Source organism: Ranitomeya variabilis, chromosome 4, assembly GCF_051348905.1.
Source record: "Ranitomeya variabilis isolate aRanVar5 chromosome 4, aRanVar5.hap1, whole genome shotgun sequence".
Classification (NCBI taxonomy): Eukaryota; Metazoa; Chordata; class Amphibia; order Anura; family Dendrobatidae; genus Ranitomeya; species Ranitomeya variabilis.
This window is the reverse complement of record NC_135235.1, coordinates 156,981,065-157,001,641: the sequence shown is the minus strand read 5'-3', so window position 1 is coordinate 157,001,641 and position 20,577 is coordinate 156,981,065. Positions and strand designations below refer to the sequence as shown.

Below are 20,577 nucleotides of genomic sequence, written 5' to 3'. Positions count from 1 at the left end.
TTGGAGAGGACAGGGAGCTCTTGACAAAACACAGTAGTGGGGGGTCTGGAAAAATGGATTATAATCAGGCATCTTTTTGTAGTAAAGGTTGTAATTTCCATGCAGCTCCCGTTAGCACCTCCAGATTTGGATTGTAGGTAACTGCTAGAGGTACCCGCCAATTTTTTCCACGATTTAACCCTTTATTTTACAAGCTACAGCACCCAAATTTTGCACATACACACTACTAATATTAGTAGTGTGGAATATGCAAAAAAAAAGGGATATGAGAAGGTTTACTGTAAGTAAACCATGTCTCATATCATGTCGGGTTTGTGAAGGAGAAAGAAAAAGCTGGCAATTGAATTACCGGCTTTTCTATAGAACACCGCTGCGTATTTCTCGCAAGTCACACTACTGGTCCGTGTGTAATCCGTATTTTTCTCGCCCCCATAGACTTTCATTGGCGATTTTTTTGCGGAATACGGTGACAAACGCAGCATGCTGCGATTTTCTACGGCCGTACAAGACCGCATAATATGGATCAGTAAAATACAGCAGATAGGAGCTGGGACATAGAGAATCATTGTACTGTATGCAATCTGTATTTTCTGCACCTCTCATACGTCTGTAAAACTCGCAAGTGTGACGCCGGCCCATGTGTGTTTTTTTTTTTACATTCAACACATTAGCCGGATGATGGGACTACTACTGTCCCATCATTGGCTAATGTGTCACTCACTGTCACTGTAGCAGGCAGAGCCCGATGGGACTCACCCACACACCCGCAGACCCCAGCACTGCCTGGCGCCTGCACATCCCAGAGCAGCCGCACCGCCTGGCGCCCGCACATCTCGGCGCAGCCACGCAGACCCCCCCGCGCCCACACATCCCAGCACAGCCCCGCCCCATCTCAGCACAGCGTGCACATCCCTGTCTAGCTCCGCCTGCCCCCAGCACAGTCACTCTTGATGAGTGACCGCTGTCTGTGGAGGCTGGGTCACGCCTGCTGCTTATGTCACGTCAATTTCCAGACTCTGGAAATTAACGTGACGTCGGCGGAAATTAGCGGCGGCTGCAGCCTGGGGGTCACGTGACCCAGACTCAGCTGCCGGCATAGCGCCGCTCACAGGCGAAAACGGCAACACACGGTATTTACAAAAATCATTAGGGGCCCCGGGGGGGATACATTGGGGGGTTAATTGAAAGTAGTGGACAACCCCTTTAAGTATATAATTCCACATGTGTTAATTCATAGTTTTGATGCCTTCAATGTGAACTTACAGTTTTCATAGTCATGAAAATACAGAAAAATCTCTAAATGAGAAGGTGTGTCCAAACATTTGGTCTGTACTGTATATATATATATATATATATATATATATATATATATATATATATATATACACTGCTCAAAAAAATAAAGGGAACACTTAAACAACAGAATATAACTCCAAGTAAATCAAACTTCTGTGAAATCAAACGGTCCACTTAGGAAGCAACACTGTTTGGCAATCAATTTCACATGCTGTTGTGCAAATGGAATAGACAACAGATGGAAATTATTGGCAATTATCAAGACACACTCAATAAAGCAGTGGTTCTGCAGGTGGGAACCACAGACCACAATGCTTTCTGGATGATGTTTTGGTCACTGTTCAATGTTGGTTGTGCTTTCACACTCGTGGTAGCATGAGATGGACTCTACAACCCACACAAGTGGCTCAGGTAGTGCAGCTTATCCAGGATGGCACATCAATGAGAGCTGTGGCAAGAAGGTTTGCTGTGCCTGTCAGCGTAGTGTCCAAAGGCTGGAGGTGCTACCAGGAGACAGGCCAGTACACCAGGAGACATGGAGGGGGCCGTAGGAGGGCAACAACCCAGCAGAAGGACCTACCTCAGCTTTTGTGCAAGGAGGAACAGGAGGAGCACTGCCAGAGACCTGCAAAATGACCTCCAGCAGGCCACAAATGTGCATGTGTCTGCACAAACGGTTAGAAACTGACTACATGAGGATGATCTTAGCACCCGACATCCACAGATGGGGGTTGTGCTCACAACCCATCACCGTGCATGACGATTGGCATTTGCCACAGAACACCAGGATTGGCAAATTCGCCACTGGTGCCCTGTGCTCTTCACAGATGAAAGCAGGTTCACACTGAGCACATGTGACAGACGTGACAGTCTGGAGACGCCGTGGAGAGCGATCTGCTGCCTGCAACATCCTTCAGCATGACCGGTTTGGCAGTGGGTCAGTAAAGGTGTGGGGTGGTATTTCTTTGGAGGGCCACACAGCCCTCCATGTGCTAGCCAGAGGTAGTCTGACTGCCATTAGGTACCGAGATGAGATCCTCAGACCCCTTTGTGAGACAATATGCTGGTGCGGTTGGTCCTGGGTTCCTCCTAATACAGGACAATGCCAGACCTCATGTGGCCGGAGTGTGCAGTTCCTGCAAGATGAAGGCATTGAAGCTATGAACTGGCCCGCCTGTTCCCCAGACCTGAATCCGATTGATCTGGGACATCAGCTCTCGCACCATCCACGAACATCACGTTGCACCACAAACCGTCCAGGAGCTGGCAGATGCTTTCATCCAGGTCTGGGAGGAGATCCCTCAGGAGACCATCTGTCGCCTCATCAGGAGCATGCCCAGGCGTTGTAGGGAGGTCATTACAGGCACATGGAGGCCACACCACACTTGCAATATTTTCCCACTTTCCAGTACATCACATGATAAAGGAGAGGATGACACTCAATTGCACAACTTGTCTTACAAAAATCAAGCCCTCATTTGGCTATTTCAACAGAAAAATCTAAAAGTTATGCCTCTTGGAAGAAGATGAGGAAAAAAGAAAGTGCAAGAACAGAATATTGCCTGGTCGGGGGTTATGCCCTTCTGTGACCTCGCCTATGAGTGTTGACTGCTCATGAATTCTTTGTATGCCTTTGTAAGTGTCCCAATACTTTTGACTACATAGTAAATAACTATTAAATAACTATTAAAATTTGTGAACATTTGGCTCTTAAATATTTCAAGTTAAGAACCAATAGCTCCCAGGTATTCTTTTTTTTATTCTGGATCTGAGCCTCATAGCCAAGTTTGCCAATACTCTAATTTTGCAATACATCCGGCAGCCACATTGCTTTTAAAGCATTTTCACACTTACAAATATGCAGCTATAAATCCTGCGGCCCAATAGTAGTCAGGCTCAACAATGCAGAAATTTCTGCTATGGGTATGAGTTGTAACGGTGTTCGTATGGCTTGTCATCATTTCAGCCTAAACCACAGCAGAAAAACACCAGAATATAGTAAAGCAAAAATAGGAAGATGTAGGGACTTCTAGTCCTATAGGGGTTTTAGGACCCCGTCGGAAAATCATAATTTTTTATACTCATGCTAAATTGGGTTTCTTTACTTAAATAAAAAGAAAGAATTCCCTCAGCTCCTCGCACGTTAATTGGTCTAATTAGATAGTAGGCAGGAGAAAAATAAGACGTGTCATCGGATTAGCATCCTGGCATCTGTTGCCTCCCCTTGCATAGAGAGTCCTTACATTGTCCTGAATGGCACTAACCACTGCAGAGCTTTAAAATAAAATTATAGGAATTCAAGGAAAGAAAGTGACAGTTGTGCCGTTGGCGATGAAGTATGTCTGGCACTTTACAGCATCTTCTATCCTGTCTCTGCTTTATGTTTGCCTGGCAGGTAAGTGAAATTACCTTCTATCCAACATGTAATAGAAAAGCTGAGATGCTCACAGAAGAGCGAGGCTAATCCGTCTTTACGAACCCTGCACAGGGAGGGGATTTAGCCTCTTAGAACTGAAGGGCCTATTCTGTGGGTCACTTTATTTTGGGGGGTTATAGGTAATTGTTCCTGAAGTCAGTTTTTAATGCCAGTGATAGGAAATTCTTGATACTCTGTTTCATCATTACTAATGTGTATACATGCCGACATAGCAAAATAACAAATGTTTTCTAATTTTTTTCTGCGCAAATTTTCTTTAAGCCTTTCCACTTAGTATTTGCTCAGAAATATAGTTTTTTTATTAGAATGGCACAAGAGGGGTTAAATCATTTTCACCTCAAAGGAATTACATAGACAAAGTGTTAATAAGCAACGCTGTTAATACGTAATGGGACTTAATTCTCAGCTATTCAATGTGATGTGAGCTTTCTGGTCTGCCGGACAGGCTCAATTACAGCTTTAAGGGACATCAAATTTATTACTTGAAAACATGAAGATATTTGATATGTACAAGGGCCACATGTAGTGCTGTCTTATGTGTTCGCTGCTCGTGTTATATACTGTGTGTATATATTTACGCACTATAATTTATAGTATTTATAGACCCATTCGGACTATGGCAGCCCTGTAAACATTAGGACCGAGCAGCCAATCCTTCATTAACCACAAATATCATTTTCTGACATATCTGTCTTTATAGAGTGTCAAAAGTGTTTGCATTTTCTAAACCATACCAGTAGATAATGGACATTTCTGTATTTTGCAGTGCAAACCAATTATGCCCCCTACTTTTTCGACAATGGACCTGGAAGCACCAATGGGAACATGGCTCTCTTGAGCCTGTCTGAGGACACGCCAGTCGGTCAGTGCAGCGTTTTCACTATTTTCTTGTTTTCTGTTCATTATCTAAAGTGAAAGCACTTGACAATGTGTGATGCTGTGATATCGGAAGCTTGTCGACACTTACGGTACTGCAACTGTTGTGTAATGTGTCGCATGTGATTCATAACAAATATTGAGCCAATGCTTATATTTTCACTCTTTTTTTCTACCTGTTACTGTTGTTGTCAGATGTTTGTACCCAGTTATATATTCTATGTTACATGTGTGAAAAAAATGTTTTTGGCTTATGAAATGCAATTTTTGAAATTATCTTTATAAGTATTGACTTTTTTTGGGGGGGGAGGGGACGGTGGCTGCGAGAATAGCAAACAGGGTTACGGGATCCCCATAAAGTTCTGGTCAAGGACCTTCACCTATTAGGGATTTATGACATATCCTGTGGATAAATGTTTAAGATATGAATACTTTTTTAATATTTAATCTTATTTAATCTTTGTAAATAGATTAAATATAAAAATGAAAGGGGTTGCCTGGGCGTCTAGTTTTGTTGACCAATCCTCTTAGCAGTTATTAGCTTTGGTGGTGGAGGCAAATAATACAGGGACCCATCGAATTGATATTGATATTTTATCTTTAGGTGGGGCAAACATTGTTAGATGCCCTTTAAAATTTATTTAAAGATAATGATATTATTAAGAAAAATCAAGCAAAAATGAAACTAATTTACTGGTTGCCAACTGGTGCTTTTTTAACATTTTTGACTTTCTCACTAATATCCAGTAACATTTAAAGGAAACCTGTCACTAAAAATAGTAAGCATTTACTGCAGCCATAGGGTAATCTGCAGGCAAAAATCATTTTAAAGATATGTGTCTGTCTAACTAGAAGTTCTACTGCAGCCGCTTTCTACTAATCATTGGGACCACACCGGAGGGTTGTAAGCAGCCAGCGCTCAGTACATGGTGAGCGCGCACATTATGAACAGTCCCTCTGATCCCTGAATGGCATCCTGCTCCACACACAAGCTGTCAATCAAGTAGCAGAGGGGAGTGATTTCAGTGCACTCACTGTGTGTTGAGCAGTGATGGTTCACTCCACCCATTTGACTGTAAATGGACAACTCAACAGAGAATACAATGCCTAAGCTTTTTAAGTTGGATACGACTTGAGCAATTATGACAAGAACATTGGGATCAAACCTACAGGCAGAATCTACAGGGTGGGACACATTTATGGATACACCTAAATAAAATGGGAATGGTTGGTGATATCAACTTCCTGTTTGTAGCACATTAGTATATGGGAGGGGGAAAACTTTTCAAGATGGGTGGTGACCATGGTGGCCATTTTGAAGTCGGCCAATTTGAATCCAACTTTTTTTTCCAATGGGAAGAGGGTCATGAGACACATCAAATTTATTGAGAATTTCACACGAAAAACAATGGTGTGATTGGTTTTAACGTAACTTTATTCTTTCTTGAGTTATTTACAAGTTTCTCTTTGTTTACAGCCATTGACATATCACAGAGCTTAACACGTGAGGAGCGGATAGAAATTGTGTTGATGTCCGGTGAACACAGTATCAGGGTCAGATTTCAATGCAAGACACCCTACGCAGGAAAACTGTCACCATTCCCATGTTATTTAGGTGTATCCATATAAATGGCCCACCCAAAAAAGTTTGCCTCATCACTGAACATAAAGTTCTGTGTAAACTGAGGGTCCTGTTCAAATTTTAGTTTTGCCCATTCTGCAAATTCAGCCCCAGATCTGGCATCAGTCGAGCATCCATTCGGTGGATATTAGCTACTCACAAATGGCACCCTTACAAAATCCAGCTGCTGCAGCATCTCAACAAGGATGACCCAGATTGGTGCGCTGAATTTGCAGAATAGGCAAAACAAAAATTTTAACAGGACCCTCAGTTTACACAGAACATTATGTTCAGTGATGAGGCAAACTTTTGGGTGGGACATTTATATGGATACACCTAAATAACGTGGGAATGGTGACTAGTGTTGAGCGATACCGTCCGATACTTGAAAGTATCGGTATCGGAAAGTATCGGCCGATACCGGCAAAGTATCGGATCTAATCCGATACCGATACCCGATACCAATACAAGTCAATGGGACTCATGTATCGGACGGTATTCCTGATGGTTCCCAGGGTCTGAAGGAGAGGAAACTCTCCTTCAGGCCCTGGGAACCATATTAATGTGTAAAATTAAGAATTAAAATAAAAAATATTGCTATACTCACCTCTCCGACGCAGCCTGCACCTTACCGAGGCAACCGGCAGCGTTGTTTGCTTAAAATTCGCGCTTTAACTTCCTTACTTGAAGTCCCGGCTTGTGATTGGTCGCGCGCCGCCCATGTGACCGCGACGCGACCAATCACAGCAAGCCGTGACGTAATTTTAGGTCCTTCAGGATTCAGCAACCAATCACAACGCCGGAACGTAATTTTAAAATCCTGAAGGACCTAAAATTACGTCACGGCTTGCTGTGATTGGTCGCGTCGCGGTCACATGGGCGACGCGACCAATCACAAGCCGGGACGTCACGGGAGGCAGGACACGCGCGCATTTTAAAATGCGCGCGTCTCCTGCCTCCCGTGACGTCCCGGCTTGTGATTGGTCGCGTCGCCCATGTGACCGCGACGCAACCAATCACAACGCCGGAACGTAATTTTAAAATCCTGAAGGACCTAAAATTACATCACGGCTTGCTGTGATTGGTCGCGTCGCGGTCACATGGGCGGCGCGCGACCAATCACAAGCCGGGACTTCAAGTAAGGAAGTTAAAGCGCGAATTTTAAGCAAACAACGCTGCCGGTTCCCTCGCTGAAGTCCAGGCTGCGTCGGAGAGGTGAGTATAGCAATATTTTTTATTTTAATTCTTTATTTTACACATTAATGTTGTTTCGATACCGATACCCGATACCACAAAAGTATCGGATCTCGGTATCGGAATTCCGATACAGCAAATATCGGCCGATACCCGATACTTGCGGTATCGGAATGCTCAACACTAATGGTGACAGTTTTCTTGCGTAGGGTGTCTTGCATTGAAATCTGACCCGGGTACTGCGTTCACCAGACATCAACACAATTTCTATCCGCTCCTCACGTGTTTACCTCTGTGATATGTCAATGGCTATAAACAAAGAGAAACTTGTAAATAACTAATGAAATAATAAAGTTACATTAACCCCTTCACCCCCAGAGCTTTTTTCGTTTTTTCGTTTTCGTTTTTCACTCCCCTCCTTCCCAGAGCCATAACTTTTTTTATTTTTATGTCAATATGGCCATGTGAGGGCTTATTTTTTGTGGAACGAGATGTACTTTTGAACGATACCATTGGTTTTACCATGCCATGTAACAGAAAACAGGAAAAAAATTCCAAGTGTGATGAAATTGCCAAAAAAGTGCAATCTCACACTTGTTTTTTGTTTGGCTTTTTTGCTAGGCTCACCAAATGCTAAAACTAACCTGCCATTATGATTCTCCAGGTCATTACAAGTTCAAAGACACCAAACATATCTAGGTTCTCTTTTATCTAAGTGGTAAAAAAAATTCCAAAGTTTGCTAAAAAAAAAATAAATTGCGCCATATTACGATACCCGTAGCGTCTCTAATTTTCATGATCTGGGGTCGGTTGAGAGCTTATTATTTGCGTGCCGAGCTGGCGTTTTTAATGATACCATTTTGGTGCAGATATGTTCTTTTGATTGCCCGTTATTGCATTTTAATGCAATGTTGCGGCGACCAAAAAAACGTAATTTTGGCGTTTTGATTTTTCTTCTCGATACGCCATTTAGCGATCAGGTTAATCCTTTGTTTTTATTGATAGATCGGGCGATTCTGAATGCGGCAATACCAAATATGTGTAGGTTTGATTTTTTTAATTGTTTTATTTTGATAGGGGCGAAAGGGGGTGATTTGAACTTTTATATATTTTTAATTTTTGTTATATTTTTAAACACTTTTTTTTTAATTTTGGCATGCTTCAATAGCCTCCATAGGAGGCTAGAAGCATGCACTACACGATCGCCACTGCTACATAGAGGTGAAGCACAGATCACCTCTATGTAGCAGAAATGCAGGGTTGCTTTGAACGCCGACCACAGGGAGGCGCTCAAAGCAATCAGCCATCAACAACCATAGAGGTCTCAAGGAGAGCTCTGGTTGTTATGGCAATGCACCGATGACCCCCAATCATGTGACGAGGTCAGCGGTGCGAGCACCTCCGGCCGCGCGGCCAGGAGCGCTAGTTAAATGCCGCTGTCAGCATTTGACGGCGGCATTTAACTAGTTAATGGGGGCTTGTGGATCGCTATTCCGCTCGCGCTCATTGCACGCACATGTCAGCTGTACAAAACAACTACAACTATTCCGTCAGCTGTCAGAAAGGGGTTAAACCCAAGCACACCATTGTTTTTCTTATGAAATTCTCAATAAGTTTGATGTGTCACATGACCCTCTTCTCATTAGAAAAAAGAAAGTTGGATCCAAAATGGCTGACTTCAAAATGGCCCCCATGGTCACCACCCATCTTGAAAAGTTTTCCCCTCCCATATACTAATGTGCCACAAACAGGAAGTTTATATCACCAACCATTCCCATTTTATTTCGGTGTATCCATATACATGGCCCACCCTGTATATATATACCCATATCATGCCTATGCATACTTAATCGCTGTCCATTTCAATAGCTTAGTATTATGGCACAGAACCCATGCACTTCTTACCTATGTGAGTTTCTGGCCCAGGTGTCCCCTTGGATATGTTTCCCATTAGCCTTCTTCAAGGGATATGGTGGTGTAGACCCATGATCACTAAATTCATGCTGCTGCATATTGTGGTGAGCGTACCAGAGAATATGTCTGGTGCTGGCCACCTCACTGCTGACACTCACACACAGCTTCAAACATGTAACAAAACACCAAAAGTTGGCCAAAAACACAGACCATTCAATGATGCCTTCCATGACAAGAGCAAACCAATGTTCAACCGCACGTGTGCACTCAGTGGCAGAAATGGTAGTGGAAATAATGTGATCTCCAAAGTGGTGACTGCAATGAATAAAGTGCAAATGTACTCTGTGCCATGTATTCCTAGGTAATTCTGAAAAAATATTAATTAAACCTCCTCATCACATTTTCTGATAACCGTCACTTGCGCTAACACTTGTGGCTTCACATTGAGCCGGGACTTCTGGCTATGATGAAACACAGTACTTTTCTGCGCATGCAAGGCACAAGGTTGCGCTTATCCTGAAGTCATGATGGCGAATTTGAATTTTACCTGATAAGTTCCTCTCTACTTAACATCCTATTTGCATATTAATTAAAACGCTAATTATCCTGGAAAGCAGATAGAAGCTAGAAAGGTGTATATGTATATTTACATCTCAAAGACCTACTTGCCCAAATATGCGGTTTGGGGGTTTGATCTTACTGACAGATTCTCATTAACTAAAAGCAAGCAGCTGCAGGGAGAATATGATTTATTTTTTTCCCAGCAGCTAAAATCCAGTTAGACTACCACATGGATTTAAAACAGTATTTACCTGCAGATTATCATTGTGGCTCTTGGAAAATGATATTTTCTTTATGACTGATTCAGTTTAACCAATAGATAAATATACCACCAGGACCCGGCTTCTGTGTGCATGCAAGCATTTAGTTTTTTATTTTTTTAAAGCATTTAGGGGAACCTTCGCATGAGGATGCCAACAGTAATGTTAGTTCTTTTTTTTGTCATTCATTTGCTTCTAATGTTTGGTATCAACATATTTAGTTTGCAGTTAATTTTGTAAAGGAACAAGTGATATATCAAGTTCGGGACCTAAAAGACAATGCATGTGTTTTGTCATTAGTATTCTAAGTGTTCTGTATATTTTGCATATCAGCAATTTTACAGTGTTTACAGGTCTTGCTGGAATGTTGTTAAGAAAGATTTAAGTTTTGAAATGATTTCAGCTTACAGAACATAGATCAATTTTATACAATATGACTACTATAGAAAATATTATGGATGCATAATAATGTGTAGATACATATTATATGATACTGTTTTGTACATGGAATAGATTCATCACAAAGGTACTGTATATGTAAAACCCCTTTAAAGGCAATGTTTTTGTTATATAATCCAAGAACAGCATGATGTTAGAGACAGAGACCCTGATTCCAGCAATATATAACTTACTGAACTGCTTGGTACTGTTTTGCTAGAATCCTTATTTTCTCCGTTATAGATGAAGCAGTGCTCATAATTCTGCTCTGTCTATAACCTCGCCCACACCACTGATTAATAGCCTGCTAGGCACTGTGTGTGTTGTCAACAAGCTGCTAATCAGTGATGGGGGCAGGGTTACACAGAATAGCCAGACTGCCGTGCATGTGAGACCTGGTCCTGCAGTGATAATCACCTGCTAATTAAACACTCACTGTATTGAAGCTATGGCACACTGCCCAGTAAGAGACACATCACTGTAATCAGGGTCTTTGCTCCTACATTATGCTGCTCTCAGACTTCATATCAACAACATGCTGACAGATTCTTTTTAAAGGGAACCTGTAACATTGGAAAATGATATTTTCTTGCAGATATAGGGATAATTTGCAGGTAAATAGCGTTAAAATTCTGCCGGGCCACAGCACTTAAAGTGTGGCTATCGAGAGAAAATTATTTCCTCTGAGAAGAATTCTTTGACAGTACATATGCTGTATATGGTGAGCTATCAAAGTGCTGTCATGTCACAGTATAGTGAGTGGTGCTATTAGCGGTGACTGTAGCCACTCAGTGCCCCATAACCAAAAACCAATAGCTCCCATGAGGAAATAAGATAATTTTCTCGCTGAAATTGCACTTTCACTTCGGCAGCATTTTAAGGCCATGTGCACACATTCAGTATTTGGTGAGTTTTTTCACCTCGGTATTTGTAAATCAAACCAATGAGTGGGTGATAACTGCAGAAGTGGGGACGTGTTTCTATTATACTACTAGATTGTGGCCCGATTCTAACGCATCGGGTATTCTAGAATATGCATGTCCCCGTAGTATATGGACAATGATGATTCCAGAATTCGCGGCAGACTGTGCCCGTCGCTGATTGGTCGAGGCAACCTTTTTGACATCATCGTCGCCATGGCAACCATTATGACATCTACGTCGATACTGTGCCCGTCGCTGACTGGTCGAGGCCCAGGCGGCCTCGACCAATCAGCGAATGAATAAACGGGACAGACAAACAGACAGACGGAAAAACCCTTAGACAATTATATATATAGATTCCTCTAATTGTTCCACTGCTGGTTTTGGATTACAAATACTGAGGTAAAATACTGACCAAATACTGAACGTGTGACTGGACCGTGGCTTAATGTTATGTACCTGTACTTTTGTCCATTTGTTATATAACTACATAAGACTATAAGACTGTTTTGTACATGGAACAGATACATTGGACATTTTCAGCTCAGGTTATTTGCGTTGCCAGAATCTCATGTACACAATATGGCGTCATGATGACTTTTAGGCAAATCTGTTCAGTTAATCACTCGTACATCCTGCTGCCTTCGAGCTTAGAATGAAGCAAAATGTGTTGATGCCACATACCGTGAACTGTTTATACTGACAGATATGTTCATTTTTTAAGTAATCTTTGAAGTTCGAACCAATGTTGCAGATGTGATATACAAATATTTTAAAATAGAAAAACATATTACTTCTATGTATGCATCTGTGTATATCTGGGACTGAGGGAGGGCATAGACAAAGTGGGGGAATGGAAGGTAGGAGAGAGCATAAGAGATGACCACGAGATATGATGGAAGAAGAGCAGGGTATGACACCCATGCACCGCAGGCACGGCCGGGACGAGGGGTCGGCACCTGCCGAGGGCACTACCTCCTGCCTCCCAAAATGGACCCACTTTGGAGAGGGGAAAAAAAAAATTCATGGCTGAATGCCTGCGGCCGACTGGCACTTTCTTCCAGCTGCAGACATTCAGTACAGTGATGACTGTGGCGCAGGCACACAGCAAAGCAGTGTCAGTCACTGACACCATTTACCCCGCTGTCTGCTGTTGTTTCTTGACTGATGCAGCCCCGCATAGAGTGGTTTCCTCTGCAGCTCCTCCTCCTGGCTCCTGGATCTCCTCTTCCGGCAATCTGTAGCAGGGCTCCATGCATCTAAGTGCTGAGCCTGAGACACTGCACAACATAATTGAGGGAAAGTATGCAATGGAAGGATGCGGGGCCTGGGCCAGAGGAAGGATGTTGGTGGGGTCAGGTCTGTGGGGATTAGTAATGCCATGGGGTAGTAAGGCCATGGGGAGACGTGAAGGAGATGACGGACCTTTCTCCTCTGTGATAGCACAACACATCCTCCTCCTCTTCCAGCATTGTCACAGGCAGCTTAGCAGTCATGACGGTAGGGTGTGGAGGGACACTGTAGGGCTGACAGGGTGTCTCCTGAGTACAAACCCTCCCTTCCAGCTGCTGATATCCAACTCCAGGGCTTCATTTCTGTATTTAGGTAACAGTGTACTTTTGATCAAGTAACTGGGGTTACTAAATCTGTAGCGTACAGCCATTTTGAATGTATTTAGATTTGCTAAAAGGAAAAGGAGAAGCAAGTTAATGTTATTTAGTGATAAGCGAGCACTAAAATGCTCAGGTACTAGAGTTGAGAAAATCGTAATGCTAGGGTTCTTGACCCGAGTATAATGAGAATCAATGGGAAGCTTGAGCAATTTTACAGTGACCCCTCCCCCTCTTGGAGGTCTGGTTGGGGTCTAAAAATTGCTCACATTGATGGAAACAGAGCTAAAATCGCAATAGGCAGGAGGCCCTCAAAATTTATAGGGGGCCAGCAGGCGGACCCCATTATTTTTAGAGGGCAAGCAGGCATTTTGTGGATGGATGAGACCAAGATAGAGCTTTTTGGTAAAGCACATCATTCTACTGTTCACTGTAAATGGAATGAGACCTGCAAATAAAAGAACACAGTAGTTAGTCAATTATGGTGGATGTTCAAAGATATTTTATTGCTGTTTTGGTGCCTCAGGCACTGGGTGCTGTGACAGCGTGCAAGGCATCATGAAATGTGAAGATTCCCAAAGGATTTTGGGTCGTAATGTAGTGCCCAGTGTCCGAGAGCTGGGTTTGCATCCTAGGCCATGGGTCTTCCAGAAGGACAATTTGTATAATAAAGAGAAACCAGGCGCACAACTATAGTCAAAGTAACAGGGAGGTGCCAAGGGGCCGGTAGTAATGAACTACATGAGCAAGAAAGAGAAAAAAGGCACTACCGTAAAAGCCCGCACACTACACCAAATAGTAATAATATAAAGCTTTATTAAGTACACCAAAACAGCAGAAAAAATGCATAAAACATAAGTAAAAACAGAGCAATAGCACCCCACTCTTCCCCTGACGAAGCCGTACGGGTTACGGCGATACGCGTTGGGTCGCACCCCGCTCTTACTTTCATCTGGGGCCCCCTTCTGGTTGGTATCTCCCTCTTATTTTGTCTGGGTCTTGATTTATATTATGGCTTGCAGCTTCAGATCTGTGCGACTCCATTTGCACATATGACAGGGCCTTTATTGCACTTACTTTTTTGTGCGGGCCTTACTATTTGTCTTTCATGGGCTATGGTGGGTTAACTATAGCATTTGTTATCGTGGCCATTACTTTGACTGGGCTATAGGTATATACTCGCCCAAACAGGATTTATGCTGGCCACTATATTAGCTGCGCTTTGCTTCCTTTTTTTTTTTTTTTTTTTTTTTTTTTTTTATATTCATGATTGCTATAGGAGGTCTTTTGCCATCTGTTATTCTTGGGGCATTACTATATATGTTTATGGTGACTATTGTATATTTATATTGATATTTTTGTTACTGTGTATTTATTGTCATCATTCTATTAACCATTGGGATTGTGTATGGTTACTATTGTATATTTATATTCATGTTGATATTTTTTGTAACTATGTATTTATTGTCATCATTCTATTTACCATTTGGATTGTGGATGTAGTGCCCTCACAGCATAGGGGGTCCAGGAGTGGGGTGCTATTGCTCTGTTTTTACTTATGTTTTATGCATTTTTTCTGCTGTTTTGGTGTACTTAATAAAGCTTTATATTATTACTATTTGGTGTAGTGTGCGGGCTTTTACGGTAGTGCCTTTTTTCTCTTTCTTGCTCTTCCAGAAGGACAATGACCCCAAACATACTTTAAGAAGCACCCAGAAATGGATGGAAACAAAGCACTTGAGAGTTCAGAAGTGGTAATACCAGCTCCAGAAGCATAAAGTCTTCCACAATAACCTCTTACATACAGATGCTACAGACAAACTGCAAATGGACATATAAAGTCAGTTAATATTGCCTACTTTATAAAAATTTTGAGTACAGATCACTGCAAAAAAAACACAAATCTGTCGATGAGTGAATGGAAAAAAGCAGCAACAAGGATTATAATTTATAAGCAATAATCCCTGTCAGGATGCCTGTCATACGCTATTCCTACTGCAACAGCTCACCCTAGATGAATTGCAGACAAGAGCAGTATTATTGCAGAATATAGAAGGGATTTGTATCGGCCCTGAAAGTATTTTTTACGTGGCAGCAACAAACACTGAAGGCGCTCAAGCAACCCTGCCAGCTTTGATGAATTTCTGAGTATACATTCCTGTAAAATTATGAATCTGTCAATGTGTGCATGGAAAAAAGCAATTAAGTTACATGTTGTGGAAAAGATGTATGTGACCAGAATGAACATTCACTTCCAGCAGATGATACCTAGCGCCTATCCCTACACTAAACGCAGCTAACAGCAGTGTTAAAAGGGAATAGAACAGATTTTACGTTGGTATTTTTTTTAGGTTGCAGCAGCAAGGATTATAATTTATAAGGCAATAATTCCTGACTAGATGCCTGTAGTACGCTATCCCTACTGCAACAGCTCACCCTATACAAATTTCAGAAAAGTGCGGTATTATTAGAGAATAGAATATATTTGAATTACCCTGAAAAAAGCCTTTAGTTTAAGGTAGCAGCATCAAGGACTGTTATTTAATCAACCCTGTTATGGAATATAGTGGAGCGTTTTGCATCTTCTCAGCCTGATATGAAGGAGGCCAAGATATTCTATACTTACTGTACTATGTCCCCTGTCCCGGCTGTGAAATCTTGGATACTTGTATGCAGTGTGAGAACTCCCTATGTGATGACCACCTGACAGCCATCAACATGGCACTGGATCATATACTGGCTCTTTTGCTTTCCAAAAATATTTCCTCATCTAGAAGATGGAGCCTCAGACAAGCAGTTTTTCTCATTACTAAGGAGTGAGTCTCCTAGACTGGTAAAGCGTATGCACTAAGTACAAGGGATGCCAAAAACTAGGAGACACTCCAATACCCCATTTGAAGAGACATAGTGGAGGGCCTCAAGAAAAATTTTTTTCCCATTATTAAGGAGTGGGTATCCTAGACTGGTAATACGCATGTACTAAATGCATGGGTTGAAAAACATTTATCCCTGGGGATATACATATATATCAAAGAATGTTAGAGGTAGACCTCTCAAAATTCTTAATGTTGACATCATAAACACCGTTAAAAAATTTACGGAGAGGGTAGCGTGATCACCCTGTTGATATGATGGTGGAGGTGTAGAAGGAGGAGGATGACACAAAAAATGAAATTGTCAAGTATATACCCATGTTTAGGTGGGAAGGGGTACATGGAAATAGATCAGAAAACATCCCACTGGATTTGAGTTTATGTTCGGCGGCTGTCATCCAGTGGTGTTGAGAAGTCTGGGCCAATCCAGCCCTTGTTCATTTTGATAAGAGTCAACCTGTTAGCATTATCAGTTGACAAGCATATGCACTTATTATTTATAATACCCCCATTGGCACTAAAAACCCGCTCTGACAAAACGCTAACTGCAGCTAGGCCAGGACCTCCAAGGCGTAGAAAGACAGTTTATGCCACTTGTCATTATCCGGGCACATTAACCCCCTTAAGTGTGGAATACTCACCACCTACGGTTCTTCTGAGGCACCGGGAGGTGAGCGGCTGCGGTGGACGGCACTCCGAGACTTGATGACAGCTTGGGACCCGAGGGAGCTTGTGAGTGCCGCGGGACACACGAGGCGGCGGCTATCTTTGTGGGCGCACGCCCAGGAGATCACAGAGCGGCGCAGCTTCTAACAACGTCGCTGGGACTCCTGCGGGCCTGGGCGGCTCTGCAGCATAAACCGACAGCACCGGAGATAGGAGGGGTGGATCGGCGGTACTGGAGAGAGGCGGCAGACATTCTGCAGGCACGCACTCAGCCAGGAAGAGTTGCTGCGCTAAGCATTATCCTGGCAGCGCTTCAGGAGAGGTGACCATTACTGCCATTCTTTAACTATATAGTGGGGATTATCGGTGTGTGCCCTGAAATATTGGCCCCGGTCTTCCCCCCAGTCTGAAGACACCTCCCTTTGTCGGCACTAGAAATTTGGAGGGCTTGGCCCCCCTCCTTGCTGCTGTCTCCGTGGGGCTGCAACCTTTCTCCTCCCCCCTGGTGCATCGAGTTTTTTAACTGATCTGACACTGCTGCATATAACCTGATCCACTGTAATTATAGGCATCCCACCTATCTTGTGCCCCCTCACAGCCCCCATATTGTCTTCCACCTCAAAGAGTCATGCAGCATTCAAAGGGTTCGGGAGCCGCCGACAAATTGAAAAAATATGCCAGAGAAGACCCTCCAGATGGTGGTCGGAACCTTAGGAACAGTTCCTCACTGGTGCCACGTAAAGGCCGTCCATCAGATAGTAATGAGGAGGGGGTACAGGAAGAACTAACTCTTAAACGAGCTTCTGAACAATTAATGCAAGCTATCTCCTTGACCAGATCTGCTCTTACAGAAAAAATAGAAGACATGCACACTGAGGTGGGCCGCTTGAGACATGATATGCAAAATATGGGAAGTCGCATTACGGAGGTGGAAACAAGAGTTTCTCAGATGGAAGATGCTATTCCCCCCATGGAGGCCAAGTTGACAAAGGTGGCTGGCTCCATAAATGCTTGGAAACAAAAAGCGGATGATCTGGAAAATAGACTACGACGAAATTACGTCCGGATTATTGGTCTACCAGAACGTTCCGAGGGCCAGCACCCTGAAAATTTTTTGGAAGATTGGCTAAAGTCCTCCTTGGGGGGTGAATTCTCCTCAACTTTCTCCGTGGAGAGAGCCCACAGGGTTCCCACGAGACCTCTCCCCCCCCGGAGCCCCCCCGAGGCCTTTCTTGGCACGCCTTCTCAACGGTAAAGATAGAGACGCTATCCTGCGTCTGGCAAGGCAGAAGAGCCCTATTAAATTTCACAATGCTACCATTTCAATCTTCCCAGACTTTTCGGTGGAGCTTCAGAAACAAAGGGCACGTTTCATGGATATAAAGAAACAACTCAGAGACCGCAATGTCATATATTCCATGATATACCCTGCTCGGTTGCGAGTGGTCTATGAGGGTACCTCTGTGTTTTTTACTGATCCAGAAGAGGCGGCTGAGTGGCTGCGAACCCACAGTGCGGCCAATGCTAAATAATTCTAATATATCTGTGCTATTAATCACAAAATGGAGCTTCCTAGGAAGGCGTCGAATTTATCAACAATATCGGACGCTGATTTCAGTGAGGATATCCCCGTTTTTTCTTATTTATAGGAGTATGGGACTCCACTCCTACACTGTTTGGTTTTTACACTGTTTTCATTTTATAGTTTTGTTAAGACTTGTTCTACAAAAAATTGCTGCCATGTTGATGTGTTTCTCCACTGTATATCAGGAATATGTTTGGCGCGACAATGTTTATAATATGCGGTTAAGGAAGCATGGCATATAATCTTACATGGTTGACCTGGAATGTGAGAGGTCTGGGATCACCTCGAAAAAGAGTTAAAGTATTTTCCCAGATAAAACGCTATCGCCCACATGTGGTAACTCTGGTTGAAACACACTTGACAAGAGATTCGGCCCGCTATGTCCAGAAACCGTGGGTACAGTGGTCTGTTCACACATTTCATACTAGCTACTCAAGAGGGGTTTCATTGTTAATTCATAAAGATGTTAGATGGGAGGTCGGAGAGATACGGAGGGACACTGAAGGGCGTTTTATCTTTGTACACGCATGGATTGATTTGAAAGAATATGTCATTATATGTATATATAATCCCCCCCCTGCTAATATGTCCAACATAAAAAAGGCACTGGGTTTTACTTTAAACTACCCGGATGCACATATTGTGTGCATGGGTGATTTTAATCTGGTTATGGATGAGGGCCTTGACAGACTCCGACTTGATGACGAGGCTCCAGGGGTGACTCTCTGCCGGTCTCGTTGATCTACATTCATGGAGGGCAGTGGATGGCTGGATTTATGGAGGGTACGATATCCAGATAAAAAAGAGTACACCTGTCATTCGTCGGTCCGGCGCACTTTATCTCGCCTGGATTATATCTTTGGTTCCAGCAATCTGGCAATTTGGGTGGAGGAGGTAGAACATGGGAATAGAGGTATTTCAGACCGCAGCCCAGTAATCCTTAAACTTAACTTTGGTTGGATGAGGCATGGGAGGGTTTGGAAACTAAATCCATTCTGGTTAAAACTGATTGGCACCAATGATAGAATTTTAGACCAACTAGACTGTTTCATAACATCCGATCCGGAGCCACAAAATATAAATATGTTTTGGGACGCTCTTAAGGCATTCATGAGAGGTTGCCTGACATCTACAATTTCCTACATTAAGCGGAAAACCTCTCGTGAAGATGATGAGATGGAAAAGCGACTGAGAGACTCAGAAAAGGCCTATATCGCTAACCAGACCAGTGTGAACAGGGCAGAGTGGTTGTTTTCCCACAGATTGTATGCGCAATACGTAGATACTAAATCTAAACGCAAACTTTTTTTCACTCGACAAACATACTTTGAACTAGGGAATCAATCAAGTAAACTATTAGCCTTCATGGTACGACAACACAATACATCAAATACTATACTTAAAATCCGGAAATCAGATGGTATAATAGTGACCTCCACGAGTGACATACTTCAATGCTTTCAGGAATATTATAAAAAGCTGTACCGCTCTCAAGGGGACCTCAATACGTCAGACTGTCTGGGTTATTTATCAGATATTGAATTTCCTGGGTTGAGCTCTGCACAACAAGCTTTTTTAGACGCAGATTTTACCTTGGAGGAAATTAATATTGCTATAGCGGACATGGCTTCTGGAAAGACACCAGGCCCCGACGGGTTTCCCATAGAAATGTATAGACAATATCGAGATCTCTTGGCACCAAGTCTTCTGAAGGTGTTTCAGGGAATTTGGAAGGGAGGGGGTTCTTTGCCAGATTCTTATTATGACGCAAATATTATAGTTTTAAAAAAGGAAGGTAAGGACCCCCTGGAATGTGGATCATATCGCCCTATCTCGTTGGTAAATGTTGACTATAAAATTTTTACTAAAATACTGGCCACTAGATTGAATACAGTAATATTAGATATAATACACCCAGACCAGACCGGATTTATGCATGGTAAACATACATCTATTAATATTAGGAGGGTCCAGTCGGTAACACAATATAGCTCACTGATATTGGAAAACAGATGGGCTTTGGCCTCGCTGGACGTGGCCAAGGCGTTTGATTCCCTTGAATGGTCCTTCTTATATGCATGTCTGCAGACATATAGATTCGGCCCCAAATTTCAAAAATGGATTAATGCAATATATATGAAACCTAAAGCCCGGATAATAATCAATAATTCCCAGTCAGATACTTTCCCCATAATGAGAGGGACCCGGCAGGATTGCCCCCTTTCACCGGCCCTTTTTGCCCTTTCTATCGAAGCATTAGCGATACTTATGAGATCTACCCCATCTATTAAAGGTATTGAGATAGCTAACCGTGTGGAGGTTG

At 42.8% G+C, this 20,577-nt stretch overlaps 1 protein-coding gene across 1 annotated transcript in view; it reads left to right on the top strand.

Annotated features, from left to right (window-relative positions):
- The first annotated feature begins 3,537 nt into the window (after positions 1 to 3,537).
- CDHR1 (cadherin related family member 1) overlaps positions 3,538 to 20,577 on the top strand; it is a 283,238-nt gene continuing 266,198 nt past the window's right edge. Inside the window, exons 1-2 of the mRNA XM_077257202.1 lie at positions 3,538 to 3,691; positions 4,500 to 4,595. Of these exons, the coding sequence (XP_077113317.1) occupies positions 3,628 to 3,691; positions 4,500 to 4,595 (160 nt within the window). The 5' untranslated portion in view covers positions 3,538 to 3,627. The remainder of the gene's footprint in view (positions 3,692 to 4,499; positions 4,596 to 20,577) is intronic.